We start from the raw sequence: 23711 nt of genomic DNA, 5'->3' as shown, positions 1-23711 counted from the left end.
TCAGAAAGAAACAGACAAGTAGGACAGGTGTGGATGTTAACATGTTGATGTTTATTATATTCTTTGTTTAAGAAGCAAGCTTATACATAATAGGAAATAGCAGTTTCACATATAACCTTTCTGTTCTACTTTGTATAGAGAAAAGGTATCTCTTTTTCTACTTGTAGAATTCAGAATAAAAACAAATCAATAAATAAAAATAAGCATTACATTGCAGTGTTATGCAGTGGAAAAAGCACTGGACTTAAAAGAATCCAAAGATCTGGTTTCAAATTCCCTAATCGGTTTTCTCAGGATGTTTGTCAAATGAAGGGGTGAGATTAGATGGCTTCTAGGGTACCTCCAGCTTTGACATTCTATGATTATCTGCCAAATGTCTATTTTGCACTGTTTTAGAATCATCATTCGGAGATAAATCTACCTAGCTTCCTATACTAATATTCGCTGAAAGAGAGCAATTCTTAGGTGTTTTACCTTGGTCTCTTCTTTCATTTCTGTTTCCTCCACACTGGTAGATTCTGTCATTTCTTTTAAATCAGGGTCCTTAATCCCATGCATCAGCTGAATGTGTTTCTCTAGCATTAACCGTTTTGTAAATGTGCGCCTTGATTCTGGGCAGTGCCTACATAAAACAACAAAAGTCACGTACACATTTTGCTTATAGGGATTTTCAAAAGAACTCTAGGCCCACAAAGATGTTTAACTGGTCTTTAAGATCTTCACAAGCCAATCTCATACTTACCAAGATCAAAGGCACAGGACAGCAGCAACAGCCTAAGAGCACTGGTGAGTTCAAATCCCACTTAGGACACTACGTAGGTGACTCTAGAAAATCCATTTATCCTCCCTGCGTTTCAGTTTATTCATCTCTAAAATGAGGCAACTGGGCTAGATAGGCTTTTGAGGTCCCTTAGAAGCTCTAGATCCACGGTCCTGTTGTCTTATTTTCCATTTTATTAAACACTGTAAATTGGTTGGTGTCACTTTTTTTTGATAGATTCAGTTCATTTTGGTTTGAGCACATTATAAAATATCCCTAGTTAGTATTTGTACTCTTTATTCTCTCAAAAAGGAAAAAGTTTCAATTTAAGTTTTTTTCCCTTTAAAATGATTTCAACAGTATTCCTTCAGAGATGCTATAATATGAGAGAAACAAGGTGCTCTTCTATCATCTAGTAATTAATGATTCCAGCTACATAAGACAGAGAAATCTGTTCTTTAACTTTGGAAACATGCATCATGGGCACTTCTTTGTAAAAAAGAAAAAAAAACCAATCATCTAACAAATATATTAAAAATTTTAACTTTAGGATAAATTTTTTTCAGTAATCAACTAATGTGTTAAAATGTAGTCTTTACAAACATTAGATTATGTTTAATGAGAGTTATCATAGATAAAAGGAAGAGTATAATAAGCTCCAATTTAATACGTACTTTAAGAAGTGGAAGCTCATTGACATGAAGTGACTTCTTCAAAGTCACAGCTAGGAAATGAACCCAAAGTCTTCAGACTTCAAGTCCAGTACTTTTTCCATTTTACTACCCCTCCTCTCTCTAAAAAATAATTTTGTAATAGTCAAGGGATATCCATGCAGACATATTTCATTTCCTTTTTCTTTGAAGAAGAGAAATCATCTAACAGCTTAGGAAAACCTATAGTTTGTTAACTCAATAGCTACTTCAGAGTTGTACATTATAATGTAGACACCAAGAGAAGTATTTCAATGAAGAGACAAACAGGTAACTGCAAATTCTATGGGCTTTTTCAGAACTAGATTTGCTGCCTTCCAGAAAGCTCAGAAGAACTGTATTTGGGTACTAAAAAAGTAACAAGTACTTTCTAAATCCTTCTGCACAAGCAACAAATGAAACCAGCACTAATACAAAAGATGACAGTATTTTTTTTCTGTTTATTCATTTTTAACGATGTCAATTTTGAGTTTGCTGGATGATTTTGTGACTCTACAATGGTGGCTTTCCAATACATTAAATAGCAGTAATCTTATGCTTCTACATCAAAAATACTAATATTGTGTTTCAAAGCTAGTGTTTCACTAAAGTCACACTGAATCATCTTAAATTCCATACCTTCTTCTACTCTTCAATAAAGTCTCTCCACTTCTGAGCATCACACTCCCAAATCTGAGCCTAACTGCTGGTTATACTCTATTCTTAGAATTAGAATAAACTCTCATTCTTTTTTCCTTTTATTCAGATAACTCCTAGGCCCTCTATGACATTTCCCTGAATAACCTCAAGAGATGCAGGAATTCTAATTTGCCAAATCCTTGTCTAAACATGATATTCCCATAATTCTGTTTCAGTATATATTCTTACTTTTCTGCCTATAGTGTTAGAATGCAACTTATGTATTTAATATCTACTTGTACTGTGTTTGTTGAGTTCTCTAAGCATCCAAAGGGAAGGTACCAAGTTTTTCAACTCACTTGGGGTAAAATTAAGAAAGCAACACATGTAGGCTATTTCAAGAATAATATTTATTGATAATAATATGACAATCTGTCCTTAATTACCAAGATGAAAATAGTGGCCAGAGACTAATAATAAAATTGGTTCAATGTTTCTTTTCCTGATTCCATTTGTCACCAATGCTATGAATTGGCAAAAAGATTTGCATGGATTAGAACTAAACATCTTTGCAAAGATGTTTCAGATAAGGAATAAAGCCACAACCTTAGTCTTTATCAACATAAAGCTTTAAACAATTGGGCTCCACTGTAGATAAATATTTTATGGGTGACAGGTTGGCAGTGACTGGAAAGCCAAGCAATTATTCTGAAGTAATATTCTCAACAATACAATCTATCACCATATGATATTGAATTTTTTAGGTCAGATTAAGCACAAAGCAATCAAGATTGTAATGATTATTTTACTTAAAAATTCTGTTAATGTCATATTACATATCAAAGAATCAGGTGACAAAATTATGCAAAAATCAAATGGGATGAATTCTAAAGCAAAGTGCTGTAGTGAAAAAAGTCTTGACTATAGCGTCAAAGAGCATGGATTCATAGCCTCCCTCCAATGCTCACTACCTGGGTAACTTAACCCCTCTGGTCTCAGTTTCCTCATCTATAAAATGAGGAGAGAAATGAACTAAATGCCCCTAAGATTTCTTCCCTTTTTAAATCTATGTTTTTATGATCTGCAAAAATGAAGGCATTAGATTGGATGGCCTTTGAAATCCCTCCCAGTAGGCAATGTAGGTAATGTAAAAACAAGATATCAATAAGTTTTCATTTAAACAAAGAATCAATAGGAAGTAGAACCAATAAAAAGTTCTATCTTAATTCTTTCATGACCTAATATATTAAAAACCATCACTTACGAGCAGGTGTAAACTTTCCTAATGCCTTTATGTTTGATTCGATTATGGCGACAGAGGCTATGCGATGAACTGAATGATTTGTCACACTGGCGGCAAGGATGCTTCTTCATTTGCTTTATTAAAGAGAAGAAAGGAAAATGTCAGTGGCAGGTTTTTAAAACCGGAACATACTTTTAAAGTCAGAAATCTTGTGGTATGAGTTGAGTTTGACAAATGCCTGATAGGACTTGGCACTTGAAAGAATAAAATGTACCTAGATGAGAAAGGGAGAGGGGAAGTCTAGTCTCTGATAGCTAAGGGAAATTTTACCATGAGAATAGAAAAAAAAAATTTTTTTTGTGGGGTGGAAAAGGGGGCTAAATAAATGACTTGTCCAGGGTCACAGGGCTAATAAGTATCTAAGGCTAGATTAGAACTCAGGTCCTCCTAACTCTAGGCTGGTATTTTATCTATCCTTTAGGAGCAAGTTTACCTGACTAATTTTAAAATTCCATTTCCCTCACCAAATAAAAATTGATGGACTAGAGATAGAACACAGCTGGGGTTTCACTAGTGCACAGAAAGGAATTCCCTTTAACAATGATGATCAATAACTTCTCCAAGTTCTGGGATACTAAGAAATTAAAATGACTTGCCCAGATTTACCTATCTTTCAAAAATAGGTCTTGAACCTAGGTCTTCCTGATTTCACAAGAGGTAATGCCAATGGTTTGCCAAAGGGCTTATCTGTGTGTGTGTGTGTATGTGTGTGAAATTTAAACAGAATCATTGGATTTCATATGAATATTAATGTTTAAAACTTCTCCAAAGGAATAATTTTAAGAAAACAAAAGTAAACATATAACTTATATGTAGTCAAGTTTAATTTACATTCTACCTCTGAAAAGAATGACAGTTGTTTCTTTGAAACATTTTAATCCAAGAATGACTTTCATTCCTCTGAAAATTCAAGTGAAAATAACTTAATTTTATGAATATAAATGGTAGGGTAGTTGCTGCTCTGCATTGATAGAGGAGGCTTCCTAATTGGAGGTTTCCTTAATGACATAATAGCCCACACCACTCCCCAAAAGGGATGATAATGGAACGATATAAAAAGCAATAATGGTACACTGGAGAAAAAGCACTAAGCCTGGACAGACAGAAGACCTGAATTCTAATCTGGCTTTTCTATTACCTTCCCTCTGTGAGCCTTCATTGCTTTCCCTGCAATTTTCTATGAAAACTCTCAACTTCCCCATTACATGAAACTCTTAAAGCTACTCTCCCTGCCGGTATAATTTCATAGAAATATTTTACTATCATTTGTCACAATCTTATTAAACCTGTATCATTTATTTCTGGAATCCAAATGTAGGATTTTTCACCTTAATGTATTAAACTTAATCTTAGATGAATTCCATTATGTCAGCCTCTTAAGATATTTGTAGATACACATTACAATCTGGTTTATTCACTCAGTAAACCTTATACAACTGAAATTAAGAAATCATTCAACATAATAGCTATCTTTACCAAGATTCATGTCTTCTAGAAAATTGATAAATTTGCCCTAAAATGTTCATTTAACTAAATGACAAAAATGCTAAGATAAATAGCGGCAAGTACAGAGCCCTGTGACACTACACCAGAGAGCTCCTTCCAAACCAACATCATTCCATTAATCACCACTTTGTGCAGTAGTTTTGTTCATTCATTCAAAGTCCAGCTCAAGTGCAACCCACTACAGGAACTAATTCTTGATTCATCCAGCTCTTAGTGGGATCCTCAACTCATTCTACCCTGTAGTGAAATAAGTTGTTATTTAACGAGTATAGTCTGTGTATATGTTGTTTCTCTGATCAAACATAATGTATCCCTAAAGCTTAGTATAGTGCCTTGCACATAACAAGCACTTAATAACACTTGTTGAACTGAACTTAATTGACCCTTCTACCTTCTAAATGATGAAATTATTCACAAGAATGCAAAGATTCTTTCAGGCTTTTTCATATTTATTAAAAAAAAAAAAAAAAAAAACTCTGGCAGAAATCCCCAATGTCTAGTGTATCTTGCTAACTGTATACTACCATTTGCTCTATCTGGTTGGGCAAATTATCAACATAATCTCTTTTTTCCCCTTCTTTTCTACTTCTTCAAATGATCTTCATCATGCTTTTTCTCTTTGGATTTAATATTTCTACCTTCTTGAGACACAGTGATTGACACACACACACACACACACACACACACACACACACACACACACACACAAAGCTTTTTTTTTCCTATTGAATAAATAATCTTCCTCATCTCTTTCCAGTAAGATAAAATCCCACCAAATCTCAAGAATGGCAATGATTTATATTTATCTCTCTGAATTAAGATTTTTATATTTCCTTTTTTTTCTAAGTTATTATCTTGAGCAGGTTTAGATGGAGACATGTTAGAGCATTAATAATGTTCTTCAAATGTTTCCTGTGAATTATTATATATACTTTTTTCTGGCTTAATCTTGGGGTAGAATTATGGGGATAATATCCTTTTTGTGCTTCATTTGCAGTATTAAAATTTTCTTAAGGAGAATGATAAATCTCAGACAAATATCATTATTTATTATGCATATGCACTTCCTCACAGTAGCACCCTCACCATGTCTGGCATATCTGTGAATATTTCTATCATGTACCAGATACATTGGTCATGTACACTCACTGCCCTGTGGCAGACTCACCAAGTACCTCTTCTTGTGATCAGGAATAGAGGTATCTATGTAACTTCACTATCATTACATGACAAAGGGGCTATTTCTTCTTTAGATAATCCAGTTTCATACTCTAAGGGGAAAGCCTCATATCTGCTGAGAAGATTATTAAAATTTGCTGATGGCCAAGCTCAATAGCTTTTTCTCACTTTATTTAATCACTTTAATCTCTCTGCAGCATGTGATACTAGTTACTATCTTTTCAGGGTTTCTGTTTTCTTGCATAATCTTGGTTTTGTACCTCTAATAATTCTCTTGACCCTTACCTTATACTATTGACTGGTTTCTTCCCATCATTTACACTCTCTCCCTTGATCACAGCCATTCCTCAACTAATGCTCTCTCTGTAGCTATTTCCTAAATCTATATTTCCTGCCCCAATATCTCTCAAATCCCTCCTTTTTTCCTTAGGGACAGAAATTGTATATTATATCGCTATTATACTTGCTAAAGTGATATACACAGAACATAAACTTTATATTTGTTGAATGAATGAGCCATGTATAATGAGATTGAAATAATTACAACTTAAACATTTCCAAAGTACGAATAAGTGACTGTCCTGCCTGAAGTTTCAAAAACATATACCATACCTACAATAGGCTTATATCCAAACAAAACAAAAGACAAGAAAAAAACCCAGAAAGATAACATCACAAGTAATTCAGAGACAGGTTAGAAATAGAAAGAAAAACAATTCCAACGTAGGCTTTAGATTTATTTTAGACTTTGATTTTGAGTGAAATACCCAACTTTAATATTCTATTTTTGTTTCTCATACCCACACAAATCCTTTTGTTCCCATTTGCCTTCTTTTATTCTAGAAACCTACTTACCTATTCCTCCCTCACCATATTTGCTTTCCTATAATATAATCAGATAAAACTTTCAAATAATGTAGGACTGTAATATAAAATTTTTAAAAATATAGTTATTAAAGACTAAAAACTTAAGAAACATAAATATGAAATGTTAATCTGAAAAATCTTAAGGAACAACTCATTTTTTTACTAAATAAAATCCCAAGCCTTCAAAGGAATTTTTATATCACTACTTATCTCTAAGATTATAGTATAATCTCATTTGTTACCAGTACATAAAGTTCTTGCTGTTTTTTGAAAAATTTTCTTACATTCTTTACTTGTTAGAAGGTGTTTTGCTTCTTATCAATAACTTCTGTTTGATAGTTAGCTTTCTAATCAAATCTGAAATATAGTAATACTTCATGAAATCTAAGTAAATTAAGATCTGGCCTTTGGAGCCAAAATAGGACAACTCCTACTTTATCTCTGCCAGGAGACTGTAAGCCCTCCTCTTTCTCTCCTAGTGGGATATTCAAAGATTGGCCTTAGAGTGTGGATAATTTAAGTTCAAGCCTAACAAAAAACTAGCTTGAGGCTACTAGGTAGTGTAGTATAGTGGATGGAGTGCTAGACCTGGAGTCAGGGAGACCTGAGTTCAAATACTGCCCCAAACTCTTTAACAGTTGTGTGACTATCATGTCACTTAACTCTGTGGGCCTCAGTTTCTCAGTTGTAAAAGGGGAATAATGATAATATCTATCTCTCAGAGTTGGTGTGAGGGTCAAAGGAAATGTATGCACAATGCCTTCCAAGCCTTTAGAATAATATATAAATGCTATCTATTATTGTTACTATTAATATTGTTGATTACTTAAATTTATAGTGCTGCAGGAAACTCTAAGAATATAAATTATAAAATGGTTTCTGACTTAAATTAGCAGAGAAATCTTCCTCACTGGAAGGTTCCTATACCAATGAAATCATAGATATGGATCAGAAATAAATATGATAAATGTAAATATAAATATGAAGATAAGTGTAGAAATAATTACATGACTATATATATTAAGTGTGATGCTGTTAAAAAAAAAAAAAGAACAAATATAAAAGCCAATAAGTAGCTATACTTTTCAGGGCTTGTAAATAGAACTTATAAAATGGAAAAAATATATGTAATATATGAACAACCTGAAGAACTTTTCAGAGTATCAGGATTCACTAGCCAGTCTGCACATCCACAAGAGCATGGATAAACTCTTGTTTATCCATTTCTACCCAAATCTTCTCTGCTCCAAGAGAAGCATACCCAGATCTTTAATCTGAATCTTAGGACACATGTTCTTACCATCTCTGACTATTTCGTACTCTCTTAGCTTAGATTCCCTTCCCAAAACATATCATGTTAAATGGAAAGCTCCAAAACATGGCCTAACTAGTATAGAATTATCTTCTTTTCTCTGTCTTTGCTTCTGTCTCTATTTGTTATATGTATGCATATATGTGTGTGTGTGTGTGTGTGTGTGTGTGTGTGTGTGTGTGTATCTCCATTTTTTGGCTGCCAGGTTAACAAATGACAAGAAAGTGAGATAATAAATGACTTTAGCAAAGCAATTTTATAAGACAAACTCATGAACATCATTTGTTTTTACATGTTACTTTAAAAAAAGAACAAGAATTAAGAGAAAAGAGGCAATATTTATAAATATTTTAATACTGTAAAGGTCTCTAATTTATAATTACTATCTATACTGCTTTCAACAATATAGATTATAATCCCACTAAAAATTATTAGGTGGCTCTAAAAAGAGGCTATGATCAAAAAAATTAATGACCTACCAAAATGATGCTAAACCTCTTCAAATTTAGCAGGATATTTCTCAGTTGACAGAAATCTAGACCATCAATGGGTCCATAATTAAAGCCTTCTAAGTTTGTTATAATCTTGGCTGCCTAGTCATTAAGAATCCAAAACTATATTCACCTAAATAATATATTGGGTTGAACTTTAAAACAGAAATCCAGTTTATAAAAATAATCAGAAAAAAAAAGTCAAAAACAAAAACAAAAATATGTTAGTAATTATTTATGAAGATACACATATTGTGACTTTAAAATAGTTTGTTTTTTTTTTATCATCAAGGAAGAAGCAAACTAGTATAGGGATATCCCCTGTACACTCTTAAGACCATTTACTATAATAAAAGTGTCAGTTCTTCACATATTCTTTTATAAATCTCATACAATACTAAAGAAAATACTGACTTCTGGATCAAATGATCAAAAGAGATTGCAGACTAAACATTTTCTTTCATCCCTAAAACCTCTGAAACTTCTCCAAAGTGAGAATTATGTGCCCAGAATTAAGCAACTTCAGTTGCTTTTATTGGTCTAGGACACCCAGAAACCAATCTCCCCAAATTCAGGATATGATGTCCACTGACTTTGATCTCACTTAGCACCCCCTCTTCTAGTTCCCACTTTACCAGCAGCAAGACTGCACTAGCAGACTCAAGAACACAATACAGGCTTACATCAAAAACTACACCTATGTCTCCATTCTCCCTCCCTTTCCAAATCCATGGATAGTCCTGTTCCAAGGTTGCAGAAGTTTCCTTAAACCTCAACAGTCAACTTGATCACTGCCCCTAGGGAGCAAAAACCAGCCAGGATTTTGTAACCCAGAATATTTCAGTAAAGTTCTGAACTATCAATGCCAGAAAAAACAGACTCTGAATTGCCAGTGCTATGCCAGAGAACTGAGGAACAGAGAGAATGGGACAGATCACTAGGACAGAACACTTTGTATGTGAGGGATTATGTACTAATCCACCAAGTTTGAGGTAAAGAGCAGGAGCATTCAGCTGAGGTCAGTTCTGAATACCCAAAAGTCAATGTGGGAGAGAGGTAGGCTGATGAAATGTGAATTGTCCAGTGTTGGAAAAGTCAAGACATTTTAAAACCCAGCCCTCAAGGAAATCAAAATCAGAAGGGAGAGAGTCAGGATGTGAATAAGAAAAATAAAATGGGGGCAAAGAGGAGGTGGTCCTGAAAGTACCAGAAATTTCAAGAAGAAACTTTTAAGATTTTGGACATAAGCAGATAAATTAACAGGAAAAATACTAACAAGAGAAGGAAATATGTCCTTTGGCTTTAGTAATTAGATATTTTTCTAAATCAGGAAAAAAGTTAAAAAGGATATTTATCACACTTGAAGAAGAAATACATTTTTAAGTCAATCAAATAAATGGAAATATTACTGAGAGAAAAATAGATGGATTCCACTATATAAGCATTTTTAAAATTCTGTACAACAAAAATATATTTTTAAAAGTGAAAGTTTAAGATTTTTGGCAGGAAATACAATTGGCAAAAGTCTGAAATCCAGATTCTTTTAAGAAACTGATACAAAAGTATAAGTTTTAATGTCCAATCCTCAATGGATAGCAAAGGATAGAAATAATTTATGAGAAGTAGAAACACAAACTGTACTGCCTTGAAAAAAAAAGTTTCTAAACTAATAAGAGAAATTAAGTTTAAAATAACTTTTCAGATAATGACATGTATCCGGCATGTTCCAAAAAATAATTTAAAGTGGAAAAAAAAATTCAATGTTGTCAGGAGTGTGGGGAAATTGCCAGTCTATTACAACTGTTGAAATTATAATTTGGTGCTATTTTTAATAAAATTAATTGTCATTATTTTGGAATTTCCCTCAGGAGCATTAAGTAGTTTGATAATTGAAGTGGAGATAGCAAGCAAGTAGTAGTAGCCCAGGAATAAGGATCTGCAGGATATAAATTGTATTAAGACAAAGCAGCAAGGGTAGAAGACATATGGATTATGAACTGATCTGAATCTGGTTTTGTCTCTGCATTTTTCACCTATCTCCATTTTTCTCTTTTCTCATTTATTTTTTTTTAAAGTAGTGATTTAATGTCAAAAAGGGGATCTTAAGTGAGACCAGGGGAGGGATGTAATAACCAGACTTTATGTCAAGAATGAAGAATACATATGAGATGAACAGAAAGATAGACATTTGTCTAACAAATACTTACAATGGTAAGGAAGATCATTTTCCAGAGATCATGGGACTGGCATGATTATGGATGATGATAAGTTTCTAATATAAGTCATGTAGTAATTTGGGTTACTTAAAAGGTTAGAGAAAAAAAATTGCATATCCTGTTAAAAACCAGTCTCAAAAGAAATTTAACCTCTCAGATAAAAATGATTAAGGAGAGTCTATTATAAATGCCCAAATTAATTATAAAGGAGATATAAAGAAGGATGCTATTTGCATCTAGGAAAAATGATATGTAAGATGTATAGAATAAATTTACATATAGACTAGTTTTGTCTAATGGTAGCCATCTCTAGAATGGGGTAAGGGAGGGGAGACAAAAAAAAGAAAAAAAGAAATTTACATGATTAGAAAAAAAAAAAAAAGGAAAAGAGAGCTAACTTATCAGCAAGTTCTCAAAACTATCTGGTTGAAAACGAGAAGGCTCACTTGTATATGTCCAATTAAGAGAAGCACCTCTACCACTGCTGGTTTGTGTGTAACAGGGAGGCAAAGAACTACTCTGTTCCTAAACCATATTTTATATTTTTCCCTTGGAATCCCATCCCTCCCTTAATTATATTCCCTGAGAAAGAGATTCTCTTACAATTTCTAAATTATCATTCCTTCTGTCTCCCTCTCTTATCACAGCTCAAGAAAAAAGATTTAGATCTTAGATTTTTCTGGTGCCCTTATAGCTTCTACTATCACATTTTGCCAAATCATGCATTGGTCATTCATGAATTAAGGAGAACATGACCATGAAGAAGGCCCTCATTTCTGATTACTTCTGAGTCATATTTAATTTTTTCGTTCTCCTTCTTAAAGCACTGTCTTGTCTCCATAACTACTATATAATTGCTGCAGTTTGGGTTATTTTTTAAGAACATTTTTTTCTTTCTGATTTCAGAGTGAAAAGTTTTAAAAACCAAGGAGGAATTCAATATATTGTTTATTTAAAAAAAAAAAAAAGGACATAGAACACATGCTAGAGCAGAGAATATGTCTCAACAATATTCCTTAATAGCAATGAACTGCAAGGTTGCTTTCAAAATATTTCTTTTAAAAGACAGAATTTTTATTTATTTAATTATGCTTTTATAAAGGATGAGAGACTGGTGGGGAGATAGGAAGGAGATGTCTATCATAAGTTTGAGGAGGAAGGGGAAACATGGGAGGGAAGGGATGGATAATTAATTCAACTAATAGTGAATGTCAACTGAATTTAAAACATTACCATAAAATCATTCAAAGATCTTATGCCTGAATAAGAAGTAAATGCTGAAATTCATTTGCACCCTGAAAAATTTCCAGAAATCTCTCAAAAATTACCTTTTTCTGAAAAATAGCAACTCCCCCTTAAATGTACTGGTCACTACTTCACCTGGTATTCTACAGGTGAAAATTTAGTGAATGCATACATTAACAAGTAAACTACTTTGAAATAAAGGTTTTGACCAAAAGCCAGTTTATTTTATCCATAATACCAAATGTTCAGTAAAAATGGACATATTTATTTCTATCCATGGAAATTCTTATCTAAAATTGTCATTCGTCATTTTGTAAATCACTGAGTACATGAGAAATAAAAGCCAGTATTTAGAAAAACATGACTATTGTAATGTCTCTTCACTTTTGATGATGTTAAGTGTTTTGAAGGGGTTCAATCTTTATCAATAATAATGGCAAATTGGGGAAGCTAGGTGGCGCAGTGCATAGAGCACCAGCCCTGAATTCAGGAAGACCTGAGTTCAAATCTGGTCTCAGACACTTAACACTTCCTAGCTGTGTGACCCTGGGCAAGTCATTTAACCCCAGCCTTGGGGGGGAAAAATAATAATAATGGAAAATTTGTCAAAAAGAAAAACATTTGGTTCAATGCAAAAATTCATTAGTACTTACAGGAGAAAGTATGCATGCAAAACATCTAAAATGAATTTAAGTGTAAGATCAATGAAACCCTTTGGAAATCAATAAGCACACAAAGTAGCTTAGCTATGCAATAAATAAGATTGTTGACAGTAAATTAAATGTAAAAATCTGAACTTGGAAAAAACCAGTAGGTATTTAAAAATGAAATTATTGTAAAACACAACTTCACAACTCATCTTGGTATAGGATACAACAATAAAACAAGACAAATTACTATATTATAAATATCCAGGTTTAATAATAATTGTGGTGATCAACGAAGCATCAATTATCAGTGGATAGAAAACCACTATAAGAGTAAACCACTATTCTAGAATGCATGACCTCACCTTTCAATTCTGAATTCCAAATTCTATATCATACATGCTTTCTCTCTTTGATTTCATTGTCATTCATACTTGCACACACAATGACACATGCAGATAAAAGCATATACATCAAGATATTAATGCTAAAGCACAATTACATAAGAATTAAATTTCATATCAGGAACTTTTTGTTCAAATTACTCTTTCAATATCAATTGTTTATATCTACAATTCTTACTGATCCACTTAATTTTTTAATCTTGAAAAGTATTTTAAAATAATTTATATTAATTTTATGGGGAAAAACCTATTTTCTGTTTTATAACCTGATTTTAAAAATTGTTAACTTTTTAAACAAATATAATATGGATTTTATCCATATACTCTTTACTCCAGACAAGTCTGTAAATTTATCATTTTCCTTATTTACTCCCAGACCCACCTTCCTCCATGACTTTGTACTGCTCCCTATGCCTAAAATCTCTCAAAAGCTTCATTCAGCTATTGAATTTTTATCTACTCTTTAATGCCCATCTCAAATGCCAGCCCTTCCAGGAATTCTTCCCTCATTCTCTCATTCAATCATCACTTTTCCTCTTCAGATCTTATTATCATACAATTCTGTATGTCCTTTTCAATGCTCATCTCATACTATTATTACATAATAGTTATTGTGTGTGTGTCATTAGATTCTAAATTATAAAAGAAAGCAATGTCTTGCTTAATTTTTTTAAATGCATCATAAATAGTACATAGGTATATTGACAGGAAAAAATTCATGTCTATTGACTTGAATTACTAAGAGATTAAGGGATTTTTCTGAACTAATAAGTAACAATATATCTGAAACTAGGTCCTTTGATTTTTAAATCTACCAGATGTCTCTTTTTATTCCACATTGAATCAGAATTGGGGTGAAATTCAAATCCTCCTCAATCCAAAAAAACAAAACAAAACAACCTACAACAATAAAACCTACAAGTTGATAAGAGCATCCAAACCACTCATATGTATTGATATTTGATGACTATCAAGACAGGGTGACAAAAAGTGTGTTGAAAAATGTGATCAGAGTCAAATAAAAAATATCAAGGAATACACAAACATCTTATGACTATATATGTTGAATACTTTCTTCAAGAAACTGGAAAGTGCTAGATATGGAATTAAAAATGTCAAAAAATGAAACCTAACTCTATCTTAACAGACTAGAATTAATTAATTTATAATGTGAAAATGATTTCAGAACTAATTTTCTATGTGCTGTATTCCTTCTATTAGCTAAAGCAAATGTTAAAATCAATTCCACATCAGAAAAATCCATAAAGATGGGGGAAAGTATTGCACACAATCATCATTTTATTCAAATAAATTACTGATGCAAAAAATAAAAAGAATTGAGAAACTGCATTGATGATAATCACCATTTTCTTTAGAAGTTTAACAACAAATGCCACATCAAGGAGATTAGAAGAATGCCGAAAACACCCCCAATAACAAGCATCTTATAACTTTACCAAGCAGAGATTTAGATATCAAGGACAATACCAGTTCAAAATATAAACTATTTGCAAAATGTGAAGAGAAAGATATTGGAAGATCAAAAGGTTATCAGCTCACAAAACAATAAAGAGCAATTAAGGGGAAAATGGATTTGCCAAAAACTTGGTGTGAAATGCAATGAAATCTAATCATTGTAAGAACATATAAAGATGAAAATATAAAGCAAGCAACAAATAATCAGAAAATCCAAAATATTTTATAGTCTTTAACAATATGTTTTCATAATTTTGATGATAAGAAATCACACTTGGAATCTGTATGTATTAATGTATATATGTGTACAAATGTGTTTATATGTGTTTACACACATATACACATACATATGCAACATATGTAAATGAAGTAAAAGTGATACTTAAAAAATGGAAGAATGATTGGATCTGATCAAAACCACAAAAGATGTATATGCTGCTGGAAAACATAATTTTGAAAGCACTGAAAAGATGTATATGCTGCTGGAAAACATAATTTTGAAAGCACTGAAGCATCCATTTAAAATATATTAGAAAAACTTGAAGATACTAAAATATCAAATATGGGGTTGGAATATAGACACTGGATCATTAAAAAAAAAAGTAATTGAGATGACATTAATAACCATTAACACGTAACACAATCTCATCACTATAAAATCTTAGTAAAAATACAATGCACATGCATATTGAGTTTCCTTGATGAAAATATGTGAAGTAAATAAAAAGGCTTTCATGGTTTTCTATATCATATACTACTTTTATAAACACATAATTGACAGAAAATTGTAAAGAATGCAAGATCCAACTGTGTGAATATAATATAAAACATTTGATTCAATAATGCTTTCATCATTTTAGAGCTGGAAGATATTTCTAATATCTTAGAAGAAAACAAAACCAGTTTTCCTCAATGATCTTATGCATATCTTTATCAAGAAATGCATAAAACAGGAAAGAATACTCCATTAAACTAATTTATCAATGCCTTAAAGAATATCTTTTACAAAATCCAAATGGAAAAATGCTTTGCTACAGATGTTGAAGACTTCCAGATGTTACTGTTTGCACATGATACTTTAGAGCCTTTTCCATGAGTTTCAGAACCAATCAAAAAAAAAAAAAAAAAAAAAAAAAAACAGACTAATTATCCTCAGAGGAAAAAATCTATATAAATCAAGAATACCTTTTGTAGGTTATCTCATACAATTTTTTTGTAAATAAACTACCGGGTTAGTCTAGTTCATGTAACCTAAAATACCAAGTTAGCCTAGCATTGAAATGGAAAAAAATTAAGTGGAACTAAATTGAATTTTTGAAACGGTGGTTTATTTTCAATCGTCCCCAATTGTCAATGATATGAAAACTCGTATTTTTAATACAATATTCTTCAAGTGGTTCTACTGAGCAATAAATCTTGGAACACAATAATCTCTAAAGAATCAAAATTTCATGTGATACAAAGAACCAATGGCAAAACATTTAAGCGGTAAGATTAAGCTGCATCATAATACAAATGATGACTTCCACAGAATAAATGATATTAAAGATATCTAGAAACTATATAATTGAAAAAGCAGGTCAGTCATGAAATCAAAAGCAACAGATATTAAGATAATAGGGCAGCTTTTGTATCCTACTAATATGGAAAGACTTAGACTAAGAGGGAGGATATTGGAATGTTGGACAAGTCTCTATAGCCAAAATGTGGAAATGCATTGGTTGGGATCACACAATAAAAAAAAAAGTGGTAGCAAGGAAATATAAAAAAGCGTCCTCTCTCATTTTCTTTTCTTCTTGCTATACCATCTCCCATAGAATTTTTTCTCTTTTTTCCATTTATTTTCCTCCTCACTCTATTTCCTTTTTCCCTTCCTCATCCATGCTATTTCTTCTAAAAAAAAATTATAGCATAGAAATATTTTAAAATTTGATTCTTTTACTGAAAGGGCACATTTTTATGTTGTTAACATTAGCAGCTGACCTCATTTAAAATTAATTTTACCAGCCTCTTAAAAAATAAACTTATTTTGTGTATTATAATCAATTCATTTTCTTCTTTGACTCCTCATATAAAAGAAAAGACAAATTCCAAGATTCAAAACTAAATGATCATCTCTTGTCTGTTTCACTGACTATGTCTCAGAATCTCTCTCTTTATTCTCAACTTCTTCAGCTAAAAAATATTAGATTCACAATGCTCAAAGAAAAAAACAAAACCCAACAACCCCAAACTGTGGACTCAAAGAAAATTATAAATCAAAAAGCCTCACATTCACCTAGTCTAACAACTTCAGTGATTTGCGCAAGATCTCACAGCTAGAGCTAATTAGGAAAGGGCAATACAAGTTCTCCTCTCCTGATTCCTGTTCCAGCACTCTTTCCATTTAAAGGTAAAATAAATTGTATCGTTTTACTTACTTTACCATGTTCTTTCCTCATGTGGGTTATGTAAACATCTCTCTGAGTGAATAGGCGGTCACACTCCCAGCATGTCCATCCAGGATTGGCTACTTTCTTGGATTCAGCTACTTTTTTCACAGGCGATGGCAATTTCTTTTCAAGCTTCTCTTTCCCATTGATGGATTTCGGGTCCTCTTTGTTATGGCTGGCTGAATTTTGAGTTGTAGGTTTAACGCTAAAGGGCAAGTTTATCCCCAAGTTTGGAGGCCCCTCAATACTTTTCAATGTTCCATGCATAGACTACATAGGGGAAAAAAATTTTAGAAATCACATCACTAAAGTATAAAAGTTTTTAAATAGTATACAATAATCCATTATCAGGTTGTTGCCAGTTTATAAAGCACATTTCTTAAATACAATCCTTTATATTATGATTTGAAACTACAATGTGGAAACTTCACCTTTAAAAAATAATTTGCAGCCCAAAAAGGGGGTACAAAGGAATACTTTGGAAGCTGCTACAAAATACATATTATAATTCCATATAATCAAAAATAGTTTTGTAATTAAAAAAACATATCCGGCCCAAACTTAATCTTGTTACGCTATCTTTCCACCAATATGGGGCAGTTTTCTTTTTTTAAAAAAGGAGAGGGAGATTACTAAGCCATGGTATACCTAAATGACTCAAGCTAGTTAGTAGGGGTGGGGATAGAGAGAAGAGTAGTTTAATTAATTTCAATTTCTGGCAGACCTATTTTGATGTATCTAAAATCTCACAATTGCATAAAATGGTTTCCCTTCTTGGAATTTTAAATAATTTTCCTCCATGATCTTGTTTCGTTGTTGTTCTTATTAAAGCTTTTTTAGTCTGGACGTGTGATTTCATTAGTGTGGTAGGTTCTTGGTTTGTAAATTCCTTCCATTGATACAGATAGACTAAACATTAGTAACTTATAATCTTAAAGAAATCTTCAGGGCACTAAAAGAAAGATTAAATGACTTGGTCTGAGTCACAAAGCTAGTATGTGTCTGAGATGTGACTTAAAACACAAATATTTTTGATTCCAAGTCACTCAATCAACCACACTTAGGTGTCTATGTAAGCAAAATTACAATCCCTAGCACTGTGCCCTGCACATTAAAAAAAAAAAATCTAAACTGATTAATTCACTTTTAGTAAATTCTTTCTTCTTAGAAAGTGCAAATGTAAGTTTCCACATAGAAATTCAAATTCTCCAGGAAACAAATGAATTGAGTTTTTACTCCAAAGATAGGTTGGAAATCTATTGTTTTCAAAGCAATTAAAAACAAGAAAAGTAAAGGTACAAAAGACAGGAGGAGAATAATTTTGAGTTTTAATAAATAACTCCTCTCTGAATAGGTGCCTCTAGTAATATAAATCTTCTAAATTGCTATGACACCTTTAGACTTAGAGGAAAGCTAAGATAATGTCTCTAAAATAGTTAACATAAAAGCAAGTCTTTTATGTCACTGCAATTTTATACTTACATATGACTTTACAGATAAAACACATTACATATATATATATATATATATATATATTTAACTTCAGTGACATAAAAAATTTGCATTTATGTAAACTACTTAAGATACATTTTTCAATTCTGCTTTAAGTCTAATTACAGTCTGACAAGAAGCACTTATCCAGAGCAAGACTATAATGAACATAGTGCTCTTCCTGTACTATATGCTTCTTATTTTCTTATTTAAAATTTCTGTTATAAAACTATAGAAGTTAACTATTCCAATGAATCCTACTAGAAAATGCCCTACCTTGTGCCATAATAGAATGCTCTTCAGGCAAAGAGCACATACCTAATTTTTCCCCTATTCATGGTACCTTTAAGGGTGAGATTATTTAACTTTCTTGCCACCAAGAGTTTCATTGATTAAAATAATTACTAACAATCTGACAAAGAAAACTGTCTGAATTAGAATTTTATACCATGATTCTTTGTGAAGATTTGGGGGAAGAAAAATGGGTGACATCCAAAAGCTATGTATGTACTAGGTGTTTTTAAATGGAAGTCCTATTCCATTGGTTTTTGAATGGCCAAACATAAGCCATACATTTTCAAAATCAAAACTCAATGCAAACTTACTTCAAAGTCCAAGTCATTTAAAACACAAAAACATAAAAGAAAACAACAACAACAAAAGTGATCCTAAAAATCATACTAATTTTAAAATATGAATAGTGGATAAAAAAGCTGATACACATAATACAAACTATAACTTTATAACATATTATCTGAAGAAAATAAATGAAAAATTTTGATATGGGAGAAGAGAAGGACGTGTATGAAGGGGAAAATGATTATACTTTCCAACATTTGACAATTTTATGTATTAATAAAAATATTATTCAGCAGTAACAATTGCTTTTATGTACAATTTGAAACCAAATGCATTTAAAATTGATTTTCCCCTAGTTGCTACAAATAATTGTAGCAGTGTGATTTTAAAGTGTATGTGACAAAATAGGGAGGGCAAGAGTTGAAAATATATTAGAAGACATCATATGAATAGATAAAAGATATGAAGGAATTTTGGATTAATAGACTAACAAAGATCTATCTTGCAGTTCTACCTTGCATAAATGAAGAGAAAAAGACACTTCCCCTCTCTTTTATTCCTGATTAATTCCTTTTGTGTAAGGAACTACAGAGGTAAAGAAATTTCTGGTGGCAATTAAGTGAGATGACATGTGATATTACATATATTTTTTTAATGGTTGCAAGAGGTAGTATCTATGTACTTCTCTAGAAATATTAGCTCTTTTCCTATTCTCAAAATAAATATAGTACATATTTTCCTATCTTCTCCCCCAAATAAATATAGTAGTATAGAATGTATATGAAATGAGAATGGCGAGAGAATATCTTTATTGTTTCTATATTCTGTACCTTTGTGACAAATTAAACAAATTAAAATATAATCCATCCTTGTGGATTTTACCACTTCTTTTCAAGCTCTGTTTCCTAGAAACTCATCCTCCAGATTCACAATGAATTCAACAAAGACCTTAACCACAACACTGAAGATCCAATGTACAGATTTTAAAATGTCTTCTAAAAATACTCTCTCAAAAATATCTCCCTGGAATTCCCCCCCCCCATTTTAAAAATATTAAAATAGGCAGTAGCAATGATTTTTATTTCCCTCTTTAAGATTTCTATAAAATTCTATAATTCTTCCATAAAATAATTTTTTCCTAAGTAGATGGTCCCAAGAAAAATGATTTTTTAGTGAATGAAAAGTGAAGATGTGAAATCTTTAGTTGACTTTATTCGCATTTTGTCCTGCCATAACAAATCTCTATTCAAAAACACACTACAATCTCAGAATTGCATGATTAAGCTCATAGGTTTTTGTGAAACAATTGCCTAACCTCTAAGATGTACTGTTCAGTCATATTTAAAAGATAGCTTCAAAGGCTAAATATTCATTTAGTGACAAAAGCCTAGAATAAATCAGGGGTCTCATTTGATTTTAGAAGTGATCTTCCTGAAATTACAAAATTTTATCTAATCTTCAACTACAATAACATGCCGGAATTAAAATGAAGAGTTCTAGTTTTTTGTTTTTGTTCTTTTTTTTTTTTTTAAGAGATAGGATCTTCATTATATGGAAATTTAGGACTACTTATTTTTCTTTTAGAGAAAAAAAAGGTACTTTTAGTATTTCTGAGCATCCAATAAAAGGTATTATCACCTAATCACACAAGGAACAAGACTGCTTTACCAGTCAGACTGGTCATTGGAAAGGTTAGAACTAAAATACTGGCCCTTGGGGGGAAGTCTAAATAACTCCAAGTGCATTTAGATGCTTGTACCTTTTTTGAAATGTCCAAATAGGTCATTTATTGGCCAGTTTATTTGCAGGCTTCAAAGAAAGAACCTAAAAAAATCAAGGGATGAATAATACTACAATGAGAATTTAACAACTTAGGTAATTATCAAAATAATTTTTCTTTTTTCTGCATATATACATACTCACATCTATATCAGTGTTTTCTTTACAAATTTATTGCAACTCATGAAACCGTAAGGCAGGTACAGTTCATACTTCTATGATGTTCATAGAAATAGCGAATTGCCACTCCTGAGTAAATGTCAATAATAGTCAGAACTATTATATAGGAATATAGGAATTTCCACTAAGATGAATACTATGTTTTTTAAAAGTAATTTTATAGAATTATAATTTACTGTTTTATTTTTGCTGAAATTTGGGTTATCTACTGACTACTCAATATAAAAAATCCCAGAATTTTATATTTCAAGTGATTATTGTAGATTACTCCTGAGTAAATTAATCCCTTACATCCATGACTATCCTTGATAGTGCATGCTTTCAAACAATTTATAGCCTATAACCAAAGAATGTATCTTCCAATTAATTTAAAGGATAGAAGTTGATAGATGCACACACACCTTGATATGGTCCATCATAAGCTGCTTCTGTGCATATAAAAGAGAACAGTCTGGACACTTGAAAACAGACACCTTCTGGTTTTCAATGTGTTGGTCAAAGTGGCGATACAGCAAGGTTTGCAGAGTAAACACAGTGTCACACATGGAACATTTATATATTATTCTAAAAACAGAAGAAGTATGGTAAAATAACGTCAGTCAGCCTGATTGTTCAAGTTAAAGAATTGTGATTTTACAATTTTGCTTTCAGGAAGGAGAGGCACAGTGAGAACAAACATACATGTTAAATTAACAACATAACTTGGCTGAGGAACAAAAACTTTAAAGGAAATTGTTGTCCATCAACATCTGATCAACTTTGTCATTTGAAGTAAAGAAGTAACTCCCTAACCTTAGAAGCCAAACATTATTACTTTCTCCCCAGATATACAAAGAAGCACTGACCTAAAATTTTGGACTCAAGGTTTGGGTTCAACAAGCAGGCCCCCAATGATCTTTCAAAACTACTTTTGTGCAAAAAGGATAGTTTCATGGCTATGTTATCTCTCGGAATGGGCAACCTGGCCTTCATGAATAAAATTTGTTAAATGATCTAAGTAAGCTGCTATCCTCTATCTACCTGAATTCATAAAATAAACATTATCTTTTTAAAATTTTTAAGAAAACCCTTTTGTATCTAGTCTCAATAGAGTGATTAACCATACTTTTAAAAAGAAAGTAGAAATTACACACATAAATATTACTAACAGGTTTTCAAAAATGAAAAGTTTAATTTACTTTGAACAGCTATATTAATCTCCATTTAAAAGAACCATACTATCTCATTTAATGAAACTACTAGACAATTTATAACATATTCTGAATCTCAGTGGTCATTACTACCACCACCCATTATCATTTACCAATGCTGTCCTGGACAATAATTGTCTAGAGGAGTTCTGACCTCAAATTCTTCCTGCCACCAATCTTTCTTTTGAAATGGATTTTATCAGTCACTTGTCAATGATACTACCCACAACAGGGGACCTTTCTGTCAGCCATTGTTCTACTTCATGTAGGTCCTCATGGGAGGCCCCATGAGAACCTGTAATTTCTTTGAAGAGCTGTGGGAATAGCACAAAGAATTCTATGGGGCAGTGAGGGAAACTGATTGAGAAAGCAGGAATGTGGAGGTCATGAAATGAAAGAAGGGGGGGGAAAAAGAGTAGGAGCTCCCTTTGGTTCATCTACGGCGAAAGCTGGGAAGACAACTTGCACACAAAAGTACAAACTACAGTCTTCCACAAGACAATTCTTGTCTGCACTTAAAACCCTTAATAGATTATTTCCCTATGTTGAAATAGGCTTTTATAAGAACTTTGCTTGTTGGTGGAATTTTTACCTTCTGATATGATTAATTTATTATTTTAATTAAGAAGTATTTTTCAAAAGTATTTATCAAAACAGATAATTCACATAAGTTAACATTTATTAGCTATTTGTAAAATGTTCAGGATCTAGTCTCACATTTAGAATGATATTCAAAAATTCTGTATTTACAGAAAGAACAATAGGCTATTTGAGTCTTTTTTTTTTTAAGCAGAATTTTAAAGTAAGAGAAATATCAAAGGATTTACTTAGTTGAGTACTTTCTGGTATTACCCCTTCCCTCTCTCCCCCAAAGCATCATAATAATTCTATTTAAGTAGATAAAATTATACCGTTTTGTCTTTCAGAGAATATTCTAATCCAAAATAAGGCACAGAGGTGACTAGAAAAATCCATCCGTTTTAACATCTTTATTATTAATGTTTTTCTTTATAAATATCCCATTAGAAAAAAATAAAAAATTAAGCAGGTAGACGATATGGTAAAGTAATAGGAGTGAGACAGAAAAACTGGTTTATATTTCACCTCTGGCACTTAATAGTTCTGTGACTCTGAGTGAGTCACATAAATGCGATTAAACCAATTACCCAAGACTTATCAATTAAGTCATAGGCTGGCAGTAATCACTTAAGGATTGCCAAATGAGAATACTCCACAGTGATAAATATATGTATCCTTGGCCTATTATTTTATTTCAACAGAAAAACAACAGAATTTTTAACTAATTATAAGAGTGATCTAATACAA

The 23711-nt window shown here is 32.0% G+C and overlaps 1 protein-coding gene and 1 long non-coding RNA gene across 9 annotated transcripts in view; both read right to left on the bottom strand.

Moving 5' to 3' along the window:
- The window catches only part of ZNF532 (zinc finger protein 532), a 115284-nt gene that overhangs the window by 5552 nt on the left and 86021 nt on the right, over window positions 1-23711 (bottom strand). For 6 of the 8 annotated variants that reach the window (XM_074279457.1, XM_074279455.1, XM_074279456.1 and 3 more), the window contains 4 exons: window positions 21597-21759; window positions 17155-17436; window positions 3353-3465; window positions 475-622 (listed from right to left, as the gene is read on the bottom strand). In XM_074279457.1, coding sequence (XP_074135558.1) covers window positions 475-622; window positions 3353-3465; window positions 17155-17436; window positions 21597-21759 — 706 coding nt within the window. The remainder of the gene's footprint in view (window positions 1-474; window positions 623-3352; window positions 3466-17154; window positions 17437-21596; window positions 21760-23711) is intronic. The other 2 variants (XM_074279461.1, XM_074279460.1) reach the window with 2 other exon arrangements.
- Window positions 20718-21587, bottom strand: LOC141549689 (uncharacterized). The gene is made up of 2 exons (XR_012484424.1): window positions 21160-21587; window positions 20718-21060 (listed from the first exon to the last, which is right to left on the bottom strand). It is a non-coding gene; the product is annotated as an uncharacterized LOC141549689 (long non-coding RNA).

Source organism: Sminthopsis crassicaudata, chromosome 1 (genome assembly GCF_048593235.1).
Source record: "Sminthopsis crassicaudata isolate SCR6 chromosome 1, ASM4859323v1, whole genome shotgun sequence".
NCBI classification, from domain to species: domain Eukaryota; kingdom Metazoa; phylum Chordata; class Mammalia; order Dasyuromorphia; family Dasyuridae; genus Sminthopsis; species Sminthopsis crassicaudata.
Note: the sequence above shows the minus strand (reverse complement) of the source record. Positions and strands in the feature narration are given on the sequence as shown.